The sequence below is a fragment of the Pteropus alecto genome, unplaced genomic scaffold, assembly GCF_000325575.1.
Source record: "Pteropus alecto unplaced genomic scaffold, ASM32557v1 scaffold87, whole genome shotgun sequence".
Taxonomy (NCBI): Eukaryota; Metazoa; Chordata; class Mammalia; order Chiroptera; family Pteropodidae; genus Pteropus; species Pteropus alecto.
This window is the reverse complement of record NW_006443225.1, coordinates 22772299-22784347: the sequence shown is the minus strand read 5'-3', so window position 1 is coordinate 22784347 and position 12049 is coordinate 22772299. Positions and strand designations below refer to the sequence as shown.

Here is a 12049-nt window from a genome sequence, read left to right as displayed (position 1 = left end):
GCGCGCACCCGCGCTCGCGCTCAGCGGCACGATGGCCGAGTCCCACCTGCAGTCGCCCCTCATCACAGCGTCGCAGTTTTTCGAGATCTGGCTTCACTTCGACGCCGATGGTGACTATCTTCCCCCTTATCTGTCGGGGCCCCGTCCGTGCCCTTCCCCCTCCCCGCCCCTGAGCCTCCGGTCCCATTTCCCCCGTTTCTTTACTTCTTTCTCGGCTCCCCGATCTTACCTCCAGGCTGGCTGCAGAACCATCGACTTGGAAGTTTATATATTGCTTCCGTTGCCCCCACACCTTAAACTTCTCTCCAAGAATGGCAACAGTAGAAAGTGGGGGAAGCAGGCGTGGGGAACGCTGCTCTCCAAAATTCCCATGGCCGTGATCAGCGTCCCTAACCCCCGTCCCCAAGTGAAGGGGCGCGGACTTGTCGTTTGCGGGCTAATCCTGGTCTGGGCAGGAGAGAGCCTCTGAGGTGGCCATAAAGACAGCAGTCCTGGGGACTGGGGATAGGAAAGGGACTCGGAGCGAGCCGTCTGACACCTGGCGCCTGCCTATCTTTGCAGGAAGTGGGTACCTGGAAGGGAAGGAGCTGCAGAACTTGATCCACGAGCTCCAGCAGGCGCGGAAGAAGGCCGGACTGGTAGGTTCAAAGTGCAAAGGAGGAAAGGGACCTTCGGGCTTAAAATACAGACGTTCTACTGTTTTCCTAAGGGCCAGCAGGGTCAAGTGGTTTTCAGAGAATGTAAATGTTTATCGACTGAGAAAGAGGAGAAAGAGCGCCTTTCCAGATTGTGTAAGGGGAGAGAGAAGGAGGGAGAGAAAGAGACAGACAGGGAGAAACGGGGGAGACAGAAGGGGGGGCGGATGTTCCCTAAAGGGAAAAACTGCACAGTCTGAAGCTGCAGCTTGGAGGGCAGCTTTAATAATGCTTCAGAGTGTGGGTGTGCGAGATCTTTCAGTAGGTCAGCATCTCTGAGGCTCAGTTCCGTTGGGTAATTTTTAACTTATTAACTGCGTGAGAAGTGAGGGGGCAGAAATACATTTCTGCCCCTTGGTGGTCAGAAAGCAGATGTGCAGATTATGGATCTTTTTCTGTTGCCAGTTGTCGTGGTGATGCTGTGGTTGGAGAGATGAGAAAATAAAGTGTCTCATCTGTCCTCGGTGGCGGGGGACGACTTGCAACTCGATTCGAGGAGCAGGAAAGGTGTTCATTTCTGTTGAGAGGGAGAAACCCAAAAGTTAGAAATGTAAAAAGTAACGCAATTTTAAGACTCTTATTTAAAAAAAGCAAAGTGATGCTTTGATGGTAAGCAATTAATGGTATTTTGAAAATAAGATATAATTGTAATTTGAGCCACTAGTTAATTAAACAAATGACGATTCTTATTAATTCCGAATGACTTCCTGTAGTCATTAATTGGTCTGTTAAAAAAAAAAAAAGATGTTTTCAGAATAAAATAAAATATACCCAGCTTTGAAACATACATGAGATGACTAAAGTAGAATAGGCATAAAGTAGAATAGGCTGAGACTTTTACAAATCTGAGACTTACATAAGACTGCATTTCAGAAGGCAGCGTTGAACTTGGGCTAGTGAGATGTTAATGATCTTTACCATTAGAAAGAGAGTTTAAGTTACAGACTACCAGACTACATATACATTTTCAGAGGAAAATGTAGGTGTGTCTGATCCTTGGCAGGTCACCACCCCTAGCAACAAGTTACACACAATTATAATATTACTACATATTACATATGTATAACTTACTAAGAGAGTTTCGTTTTTGTTCTATCAAAATTGAAAACCATGTGGTAGGCATCTCTGTACAATATATTCAAAATAATCTCAGAGGACTCTGAAATGTGTTGTTATGTGTTGTTATCAGTTGCTAAAATCATTGACCGAATTAATTTAAAATGGGATAATGCTCTGGGTATGGTTTCACCCAGATTTACTATTATATAAATCTGAAGGTATAATTAATTGGGATCAAATGAAATAGGTCCACACCCCCCTCCGCTTACATATTATCATGTAAATAAATTCACGAAATACTTTATTATTACGTATCTTAGACTCATAAAACAAAAACAAGTCTCTTCCTCATTTAAAAATATACTTTTAAAATATCTGATTGGGAAAATCTTACTTGCTAAAAATTTTCAAATTAAAACCTTGTGGGAGCCTCCAGCAGCTAAACGATTATATTTTAAATTTTCTAGAAGTAATTTTAATATTGAGGTTTATTTTCATCCTTAGAAATTCAAATATTTAAAAATTATACATTTTTTCAGATTTTTATTTTCCTCTTCTCACTTTAATATTTGTACATTTTTGTAAATAATGACTTCGTATTAGAATCTTAAAGATTTTAGAGCTTAATTATTTTTTCCTACTGCCAGGACTCCAATTTTAGAATATTGGAAACTTAAATTATTAGATTATAATCCAATAATACCAAATCTGAGCACAGGCAAAGGATTATATCAAGGTGCTTCATACCTTGATTATTGAATATTTTTATGTATTATGCATACTGTCTTTGGATAGTTAAAATCTAAATTAAGATCTGGACTCAGAGGTTCATGTACTAGAAAAAGAGCTCTCTTATGCTACTGGCCCCACTGCAATAAACCTACTTTTACAAATTTCTTCTCTTTTTTTAGAGCGTAAAGGTTGACCTTATCAACTAGGTTTCCTGGAGTTTCCAGCCTCAGATAACAAACGGAGTTGGTGGCACTAATGGAAACGCTGTTGGGCTTGTCATATGAATAATGTGAAATTCCAAAATTTTCACTAAGATTAACTATAAATGAATAAAACATTAATGAAATGTAACGACCCAATATATCTCCTACCCTTTTACAATAAACATGGTATTTAGTCATTATAATAGAAAGCTTTAATTTATTATTATCACTATCATTATGTTTTACACTGTTTAAAACAGATTTTGGCAACGTTATCACCCAGAAAGCTCACAAACTACATGTCAGAGCTGCTGGTTACGCCAGTAGTATTATATGGTTTTGAGATTTTAACAACAAATGCTTTGTTTTTTTGTTTACTTCAAGTTATATGTGAAAAACATAACAACTTATAGTCCCACTATTGCCATTTTCATTTTAAAATAGTTGTTGTAGTAAAATTTAATAAATGCAAGTTGAAATTAATCCATACCAGAAGATTTTTTAAGACTACATTATAATTAAATGTGATTAAATAATTAAATCTGTTATCTCAGTTCTACCAAGCATATTTACTTTGATTCATAAAAGATGTTGTAACACTAGTAGTAATGCTATTCACCGTGAATACAGCCCTTAAATTATATTAACACGTCTATCCCTAGAGCCACCGTGTGGTAAGTAATACCATTATCTTTTTCGTTACGGTAAAACCTGAGACCTTAATTTACTTTCCCAAGGTCATAGAACAGGCCATTGGTAAAGGCTGACCTGTTTTAAACAGGCCCCAGTTAGTGCCCCAGGACTGTTTTAGATGGGCGGTGTTGGAGACCCAAGGGCACATACTGAGCCTCTCGGACCCTGGGTCCACGTTCAGACCACAAGTCTGCAGTTCACAGCTCTCCAGTCTGTCACTATGGGAGGAGATTACATAAGCAGTAGAATAGGTTGGGGGGGAGGGACCCAAATGAGACGAACGCCTTCACGTTGCCACTCTCAAACATGTCTTACTGTACTAAAATTCACGGAGAAAAAATGTTATCTCAGAACAAACGGAAACAAGGAAACGCTAGACGACTGCTCCGTGTCACTCTTGGAGACAAAGATCATAGGCACATGTGACCTGTGGTCACCAATATTGTCTCTAATGAAAGTACAAATTAGTCAAGTTGTTTTCTTACCTGGCAGGTATTTTCTGATATTTAACTTTTTTACTTAGAATACCACTTTTGTGCTGGAAACATTCTTTGCTTACTAAGTGAGTGACTACTCATTTTTTGTTGTTGTTGTTCAAATGGAAAACATATATTATTACTTTCCGTGGCAAGACATATTAGAATAAGGACAATCTTGTAAGACAATTAGTGCAGCAATATGAAAGAATCTTTCCTGAAGCAAGCAGTATTTAAAGTACCTTAACGGTGATCATTATATTTAAATTCACTAAAGGTTAGGAATTGAATAATTCTGACTACATTGGAAAAATAACATATTCTCAGGACTACTAGTAGAAGATAAATCATAGTGATGGATTCAGAAATAATCATAACTTTCATTTGAAACCAGCAAACACTGTACATCGGCTATGGCTTTAATTTTCAGGAGAATAGTTAATCAGTATGCATAATTCTGAATGGTTCCGATTCCAGTTTTTCTTTGCAAAAGTTACAAAAACCATCACAAGCATAGTTGGGTTTGGGTTGTGTGTGTGTGTGTGTGTGTGTGTGTGTTTTACAAAATTTTTACTTGCTTTTACATTATTTTAGGAGTTATCGCCTGAGATGAAGACTTTTGTGGACCAGTACGGGCAGAGAGATGATGGAAAAATAGGAATTGTAGAGGTAAGAAACATTTTTCTGACACGGTCTTAATAAACGTGCTTCACTTTGTGGCTGCAGCCTGCTCAAACGTGGTGAAGCAGGGCCCATTCAGAGAGGCTTACTTTGCTTCGGTAACAGGTTCCCTTCCATTTGGAAATGTCAAGTCCAGTACTGCTGAGAGATGAGGGGGATCTAAGAGTCTGCCAAAGCCGGAGCCCAGCCCCAGCCCCTCGCGAGCGCACGCCGGGCCGCTGTGCTCACCCCGCCCGCTGCACTCACCCTGCTTCACCCAACACTGCCACGTACACGGTTCACTGGCATTTCTTCTCGTTTAGCGCTCTAGACTTTTCTGTTAAAATATAAAATGAAACTTTTGCAGTCCCTGTGACAATGTTATGGCAAAAAGCTGCATCCTGGTGTCCGAATTTGTTTTAAATTGACAGTGCACCTTAGTACAAACAGAACTTACGGAGGTGAGCAGGTGCGTTCTCGTGATCTTTTACAGGCGCAGATTTCTTGACTCTCTAAAGGTTCAAAAATGGGTGTCAAATCTTATTTATTTATTTATTTTTTACTTTTCTTGTCAAGGACAACTCTTTTTGGTCTGTAAATCAGGGAAGCAAAGCTTTGATTATATATCAATTCCTCTGCATTCTTGGATTTCTGAAAAGGCTGTTGCTCACCTTCTAGTTTTCCAAATGCTGGTGTCTTGGCAACTTTTAAAAATCTCTGCAACCTATTTTTATCTTAATTTCTGTTAGAGAAATCGAGCGGATAGCTTTCAGAAAAATTAATAAGGTCATATTTTAAAATATGCCAAATCACAAGCATAATTATGTTCTTTATACACAGTGTCCTTAGTGTGCTAGATTGTAAAGCATCCTGGCTGGCGACGACATTTAGTCATAATTTACCTTTGATTCAGAGAGCTAACCTGGTTTTCAAATAATCGGTCTTATAGCGTTCCTGTGATGTCAATGTGAAATACGCTTATTTTTAAACAGCTACTACAAATAGAGTTAAGGAAGGACACACTATTATTATCTTTGCAATTAAGATATTTCCCTGGAGCATACCCTTTCCTCTTTGCCCGAGTGTAACTCATTACTATATAAAGAGATAAATTTATAGTAGTGGGACTTACAGATTGACAAGGAGGCCAGCTAATCAAGACATGGAATCATCAAGGATAAGAAGATAACTTTAAAATGAACATAAATGAGATAAGTCCATCTACTCAAAACTAGTTGGAAATTCTGAAATCACTATGATTATAGCTGTGGCCATTTCAGAGTCTGGCACACTACAATTGACCAGAAAAAAGGCTGTCATCTTGTGTTTAACATATCTCACCGGAAGGGCTGAGGATGTATTCTGCTTCATTGTCTCGGTGATGCTCGGTGGCACAGCAGCGTGGCAGGCACGGATCTGACTTCCGTGGGTTCCACATTCCTGAAAGGACACGATGAATAAGACCGTTTTGGACCCAGGTTTTACTTTATACGACACTGTCTAATCCTCTATGAAGTATCGTTTGTGGCTATACTTGAATGAGAGGCTGGGGTCACCGGTAGATGCACTGTCCTCGAGCTTTGATGGAAGAAATCGCCCCAGACGTTTGCGATAAGAAGCCGTTGCAGGGACAGAAGGCTGTGCGTGTGCGAGAGACAGGCGCGGAGCTGAGGCAGGAAGGCTCGACGCGGCGGTGGCCGGAGGGACCGTCCGCGTTCCTGTGGCGCTGTGCTGTCCAGCACGGTCTCTCATTTCGCCTCACAGCAACGAAATAAGTCTAGAGTTAAAACGAGTCTGTTTTCGAGTTGGGGAAACCGAGAAATCAACAGAATTTGCCTAAAGTTGTCGAAGAAAAAAATAAGAAACAAATGGCAGAACAGCCAGAAGCCGGCCAAGTTCCTCTAAACGGCTCTGCCTTTTTCATTATTATAAGTAATCTGTACATTTTCTGCATTACGAGAAAACATTTTCAAGCTTCAGTTGGCCGATTGCTTATGGCAGGCGTCAGGGTCAGCAGGGGCTTCGGGAAGCACAGAGCGCGGACAAGTCACGTGGGCAAAGCACTTGGGACGTAATTCGGGTGGGACTTTCAGATCAGCCGGGGCAGGAAGTTACAGGAAGGAAGTGTGACCCCCCCAGGACCTGATCAGAAGGGTTAGGTATCCGAGGACGTGGAACTTTTCCTAGACGGGCCTTGGAAGAAAGTAGCCGAATTTTCCGTTTTAAGGATGAAGAAACCGAAGCCCAGAGAGGTTGAACGAAACGTCCATGTTCCCACTAGGAGTGGGGAGAATCCCCGGACCTGACTCCGGCTCCGGCTCCGGCTCCGGCTCCGGCTCGGGAGGTGGGGGGAGGAGGGGCCAGGGAGGAGGAATCAGCAAGGAGAGGGCAGCAGGAGGGACGGCGGGGGGCCCCTCTGGATGCGGACTCTGTCCAGTCCAGGGCCGGCAAGGAGGGCGAGGACAGAAAGGAGAGGTTCTGAAACTCACGGGCAAAGGAACCGAGGACCCCAGGTGACGGCAGCACGTGGGAGGGAGCGTGGGGCCCGCCCGAGCTCAGCGAGCCCTCGAGGATGAGTGAAGCTCATCCTTTCCCTTTTCCAACTTGGCAGATGATGTCGTTTGCTAAGAAATCCCATATAGAACATGAGACACAAATGCACAAATCCCAGCCAGCTATGAAGGAACAGAAAACGCAAGTCTTCCAAATTAGTAGTTATCTCCTCGCTGGCATCGGGCAACCAGAGCCCTGGGGTGCATGGGGAGATGGGCTGGATCTGCCTAAATGTTATGCCTCCTTGATAGGTGACTCACGGCTCATCCAAAACGAAGCCGGGTAGAGCAGGTGATATTCACGCGCAGTCTGCTCCCCTGGTGGGAACGGGCCGGACTTATTTGACCTTAACTGAAATACGCTGTTCGGAAGGTCAGGGATACAGAGGTCATTTTCCAAAGTTCTCCCCCGGCGTCGCCGGCCACTCGCCAACGACATGCTCTGGCACCTGGAAACGTGCGAAAACGGCGCCTTCTTCTGAGGTTTTTAATTTCGTGTCTTTAAAGAGCTTTTAAAATTCACACAGACATAGTTCAGTAATAAAGAGATTGTTAATATGAAGCCAAAACAGGAGTATTGAAATTCAAAGATAAATTAACAAATACCATGACAGTCAAAATGTTCTAAATTTATTCAGACTAATGGCTCCGCTGCAGAGAAGGCTGATTAAAAATAATTAAAGAGGAAGATGAATGGTTGAGCAGATAATAGAACTTTCTTCTCTGGTACTCGCATTAAGTAGAGCTACTTCCCTTAGCGGATATCAGGCCTGCCAGCCTCCCCCACCTCCGGGGCAGGTGTGGGACCCACGCACCTTTCCGCGCACACACTCTCTGTCCAGGTCAGTGCATCCAAGGAAAAGATAGATCTAAATGCCATTTTAATCCCCAAACTGTCATGACCCTCTCGGGAAGGCAGGCGTTCGTGTAGCCGACCCCTCTCTGTTTCCACAGTGGGATTTGAGCACGTGAGTTCAGACACAGGGGGTGTAATTTTTCTGGCAGTTGACTTTTTCACCTCAGGATTTGGGGAAACGATGGACAACGGAATCTGATTGGAAATTTTGCTCTGCAGAGATATTTCAAACGGTTTATTAGGAAAGCCATAAATGATGGAAGGTTTTAGTGGAGGGCAAGGAAGGGTCAGCGTCTCCAAGCCAGGGGAGTCAGGCTTTCTCATTCCAGATGTGGCTCAGACTGCACGCTGTATGGCGGCAGCCCATCGAGCCTCTGGGCCTCTGTCCCCCTGTGAACTGGGGTGGCACCTGAGCATCAGCATCAAAGTGATAATGCCTGTCAAGCAAATAGATAAACCCTGGGCACATGTGAAATTCGATAAATGTATTTGCTATTATTTTTTTAAATAAAAATAATTCATTGGGAAATCTACTCCATTCTCCTGGATGCCAAGCCCTTTTCCCACGTCTTATATAACTTGTCAAATTCAGATGATTAAATTCAACTAGTCTTACACGTATATGAGAAGACTGCTTTCCAAATTCCCACTTGTCAGCGGTGAGAGAAAACATTTCTCCAGTCCCCAAAAGAGCCGTGAGTGCTTTGCTAAGATCGGGAAGGGGTTAACTGCACCAGGATTGCCTCGGAGGGTCGGGGAGAGTCAGGGTTAGGCCTGCGTGTCCTCACGTACCTCGCTCAGTCACTATTTCTGGCGAAGTAACCCTCCCTGCACCTCGGACTTGGCCTCGCCGCTCTATCTCCTGCTTTGAAACTGTCTGGTAAAAACAGATCATTTGCAGAGAAGGCTGATTAGAAATAATTAAAGAGGAAGATGAATGGTTGAGCAGATAATAGAACTTTCTTCTCTGGTACTCACATTCAGTAGAGATAATTCCCTTAGCGGATATCAGGCCTGCCAGCCTCCCTGCAAGGTTCTCAGCAGCGGTGACCAAATCCCCAGCGCCCACAGGCACATGCGGGGTTCTGAGTCAGAGCCCGGTGAGCCACAGCAGGGATGTGACCTCCTGCAAGCTGAAGCAGAGCTCCATGCTGTGCCAGCTCCGGGGAGGCACAGGGAGCCTGCGCTGAGCCCTGAGCGGCAGAGCTCCCTGGAGACCAGCAGCAAGGCCTTTCTCATGAGTGCTCTGGGGACCAGCACCAGTCCAAGGGCAGTGAGGGCAGAGGGGGGCGCTGGGCCGTGGTGCAGCCCCCACAGAGGCTTCGGCTGGCCCTACAGTGTGCTCTGACGCTGGGTCGACCCTCCAGAGATGCCCTAAGTTTTGAGTGAGAGTCTCGGCCTTTATATGTCCCTGTGGGTTAGTCACGGGATGCAGCCTCCTCAGGGACACAGCTCTCTTCGACCCAGGTAATGTCTCCAAGAGACCTGACAGCTGAGGCTACAGCGACGCTGCCAGCACCTGAAGGGAGCTCTGGGTGGCACGTCACGGTGTCCACCTACGGCTTGGCAATATTGCCAAAGGAACTGCGTGTCCACCTGTGCCAACCCTAGACCGAGAGTCAACAGCCTTCGTTCGCTGGTTCAGTAAAGCACCAACTGGCGTTCTTGCAGGTGCTGGGCAAAGAGACAGTAACCGAGGCCCAGGCCTCGCTCTCGAGACCTGCACAGACTGGCAGGGCGGTCGGGCAAGGAGGGAGAGGGGTTTGCCTCCCCACGCTCCAGGACCGGCCACCATCTCTCACATGAGTCCCCGAGGGCTCCGCCCCTGGCCACGGTTACCCGCCTCCCGCTCACTCCCCCGATGTCGCCCGCCCTCTCCTCCAGAACGTTGCGGGAATTCATAAATGAGCAGGCGGGCAGCCCACAGACTCGGGAATCACCAGTGATCTTGGGACACGCAACTAACTGCTTGCTTCTACGGACAGCAGTGACCTAGCAGAGCTGAGAGAAAAGCCACCTTATCTAACACCTGCTAGAAAAGGCCCCTGGACTTCGCAGACGTGGTCTGAGACGCCACAGCTGGAGGGCGACAGTGCCCAGCTCTGAGATTTGGACGTGGCGTCTCAGTGCACGGAGGCCGGGCCAGCAGGGCTCAGGACCATCGTGCTGTGATGTGCGCCTGTGGCAGGTGGCCTCTTCGTGGCCACCACAGCCACTCCTATCCCGACGTCACTGCTTATTTCTCAATGGCTGGTGTGTCTCACTGTGACCTTTTACGTGTCTCTAAGACTCACTTCTAATGCCTATAAAATAGGATGGTGCTGTGTTCGATTTAACACGCACGGGTCCATGAAATTAGAAGACTGAATGTGTTGCGTATACACGCAAAACAGTCAGGCCCGGCCAGACCGAAGCAGCGCGGGCGGCGAGGCGCACACTCACCCTGCCCACGGCGAGGGACCCTCCAGCCTCCGTGTTTGTCATTCCAGAGCGCTGAACTCAGTGCGAGCGACACCGACTTTAACTTTTCAGCGGAGATGGTAACATTCCTCTAACTTTACACGCGGCCGTCGCTGACTAGCTTGTTGTTTTACTTTTTCTCTTTTCACGTATTCAGTGGATTTTGATCAGTAAAATATTTTTAAGGAAAAACCTTTTGTTGTTTGAAACAATAGACATATTAACATCCGAGTAATATAGAAAACTGCAATGAAGATAGTAAACTCAGTTACTGTAAATCATGCTAAGTAGGTATTTTTCTGAAGTAAAATTACTAACCGATCCATAAGCATTTATGTCAGGCCTGCAATGTACTCCGGGGGACAGAGACAGGACAGCCTCTGCCCTCCTGAAGCGGGCGGTCCCTGGGGAGGTCCAGCAGATACTTGAAAAGTGTATCTGACCAGTCACCCGCCAACACAGAAAGAAAGGGTTGGCTTTGGCTATTTCCTGTTTCCCAAATGAATGCTTATGTAATACACAACCAACCAGTGACTTTCGTCCAAAATAAATAAAATGCTTTCTGACTGAGCCATAGTAAACACCCTAATAAGATGTTGGCCCCAACCCCTGGCTTCACCCCCACATAAGGTGCCTAGAAACTAAATGGTTCTAATTTGAGATATTATTTCAAAGATCTAAAAACAAGATAAGTTAAAGGACATATCATACAGGCATAAAGAAGCTGAAATTACTTGCATGTAAGGTAGAATGATCGATTTTAAAATGAATTTTAAATTTTTTAGTGGACTTAAAAGGATGAAATTCAAAACAGTGTGAGAGGGTGAGCATGCTGTCTATAATTTGGTAGGACTGTTGAACTTCTACCCACCTCAGGGTTGATCCAGACCCCGGGCTCTTGGCGGGAGTCCAGGGAGAATGGTCCAGCCACCGCGGTTCGGGGCTCGCGGGCTTCTGGGGATTGGAGGGGACGGGGCGCGAGGTGCCTTCTCTAAGGGCGCCACGCAGCCATCCCGGCGATTGTCACGGCCGCCTGAACCCAGGGCTCGGTGAGGCCCTGGACTCGTCCCAGCTCCTCATTCCAGTGATGAGGGCAGACGTGGCGGGCAGTTGCTGGGACCACAGCTCCTTGGCAGCTGAGCCAGGGATAGAACCGGCCTGCGCTGCGGCCGTCAATCCAGCTCCCCGTCCCCGCGCGCTGGGGGTTGAGCGTGTCCATCTCAAAGCGGAGCCGGAGCCCGTTTTTCTCAAAAAAAAAAAAGTAAGGGTGGGGAGGAGCAGTGAAGTTGCGCAGCGAGGTCTGCGCAGTGTCCCCGGGTCACGAGATGGAGACCACAGCACCAACCGCGGCCCGGGCTCAGGCGGCGGGGACCCTCCTGCAGCCGCGCAGCCTTGGGGGCCCGGTTACCCGTCACCCCTCGGTGTCCCGGCCCCGAGGCCTGTCTCCTCCGCCTCCCTCCTCTGGCCCGTGATTGTTCCTGGTGGCCTTCCCCTGCGTGTTGGGGGCCTCCCTGGGACCTGGGGGCGCACAGGCCCTTCCTGCAGCGCAGGCCACCTGGGTCCTTCCCCTCCACGGGGGACGTGTGGCCGCCCGTCCCTTCTGGGCCCCGAGAGGGGCTCCGCAGCACGGAGCAGGGGCCGGGCCCAGGCCTTGTGGACAGCG

The 12049-nt window shown here is 46.5% G+C and overlaps 1 protein-coding gene across 1 annotated transcript in view; it reads left to right on the top strand.

The window, feature by feature from the left end:
• The first annotated feature begins 31 nt into the window (after positions 1-31).
• The window catches only part of CALB1 (calbindin 1), a 19342-nt gene continuing 7324 nt past the window's right edge, over positions 32-12049 (top strand). The window contains exons 1-5 of the mRNA XM_015598624.1: positions 32-110; positions 562-638; positions 4453-4550; positions 9103-9199; positions 10416-10466. Of these exons, the coding sequence (XP_015454110.1) occupies positions 32-110; positions 562-638; positions 4453-4550; positions 9103-9199; positions 10416-10466 (402 nt within the window). The remainder of the gene's footprint in view (positions 111-561; positions 639-4452; positions 4551-9102; positions 9200-10415; positions 10467-12049) is intronic.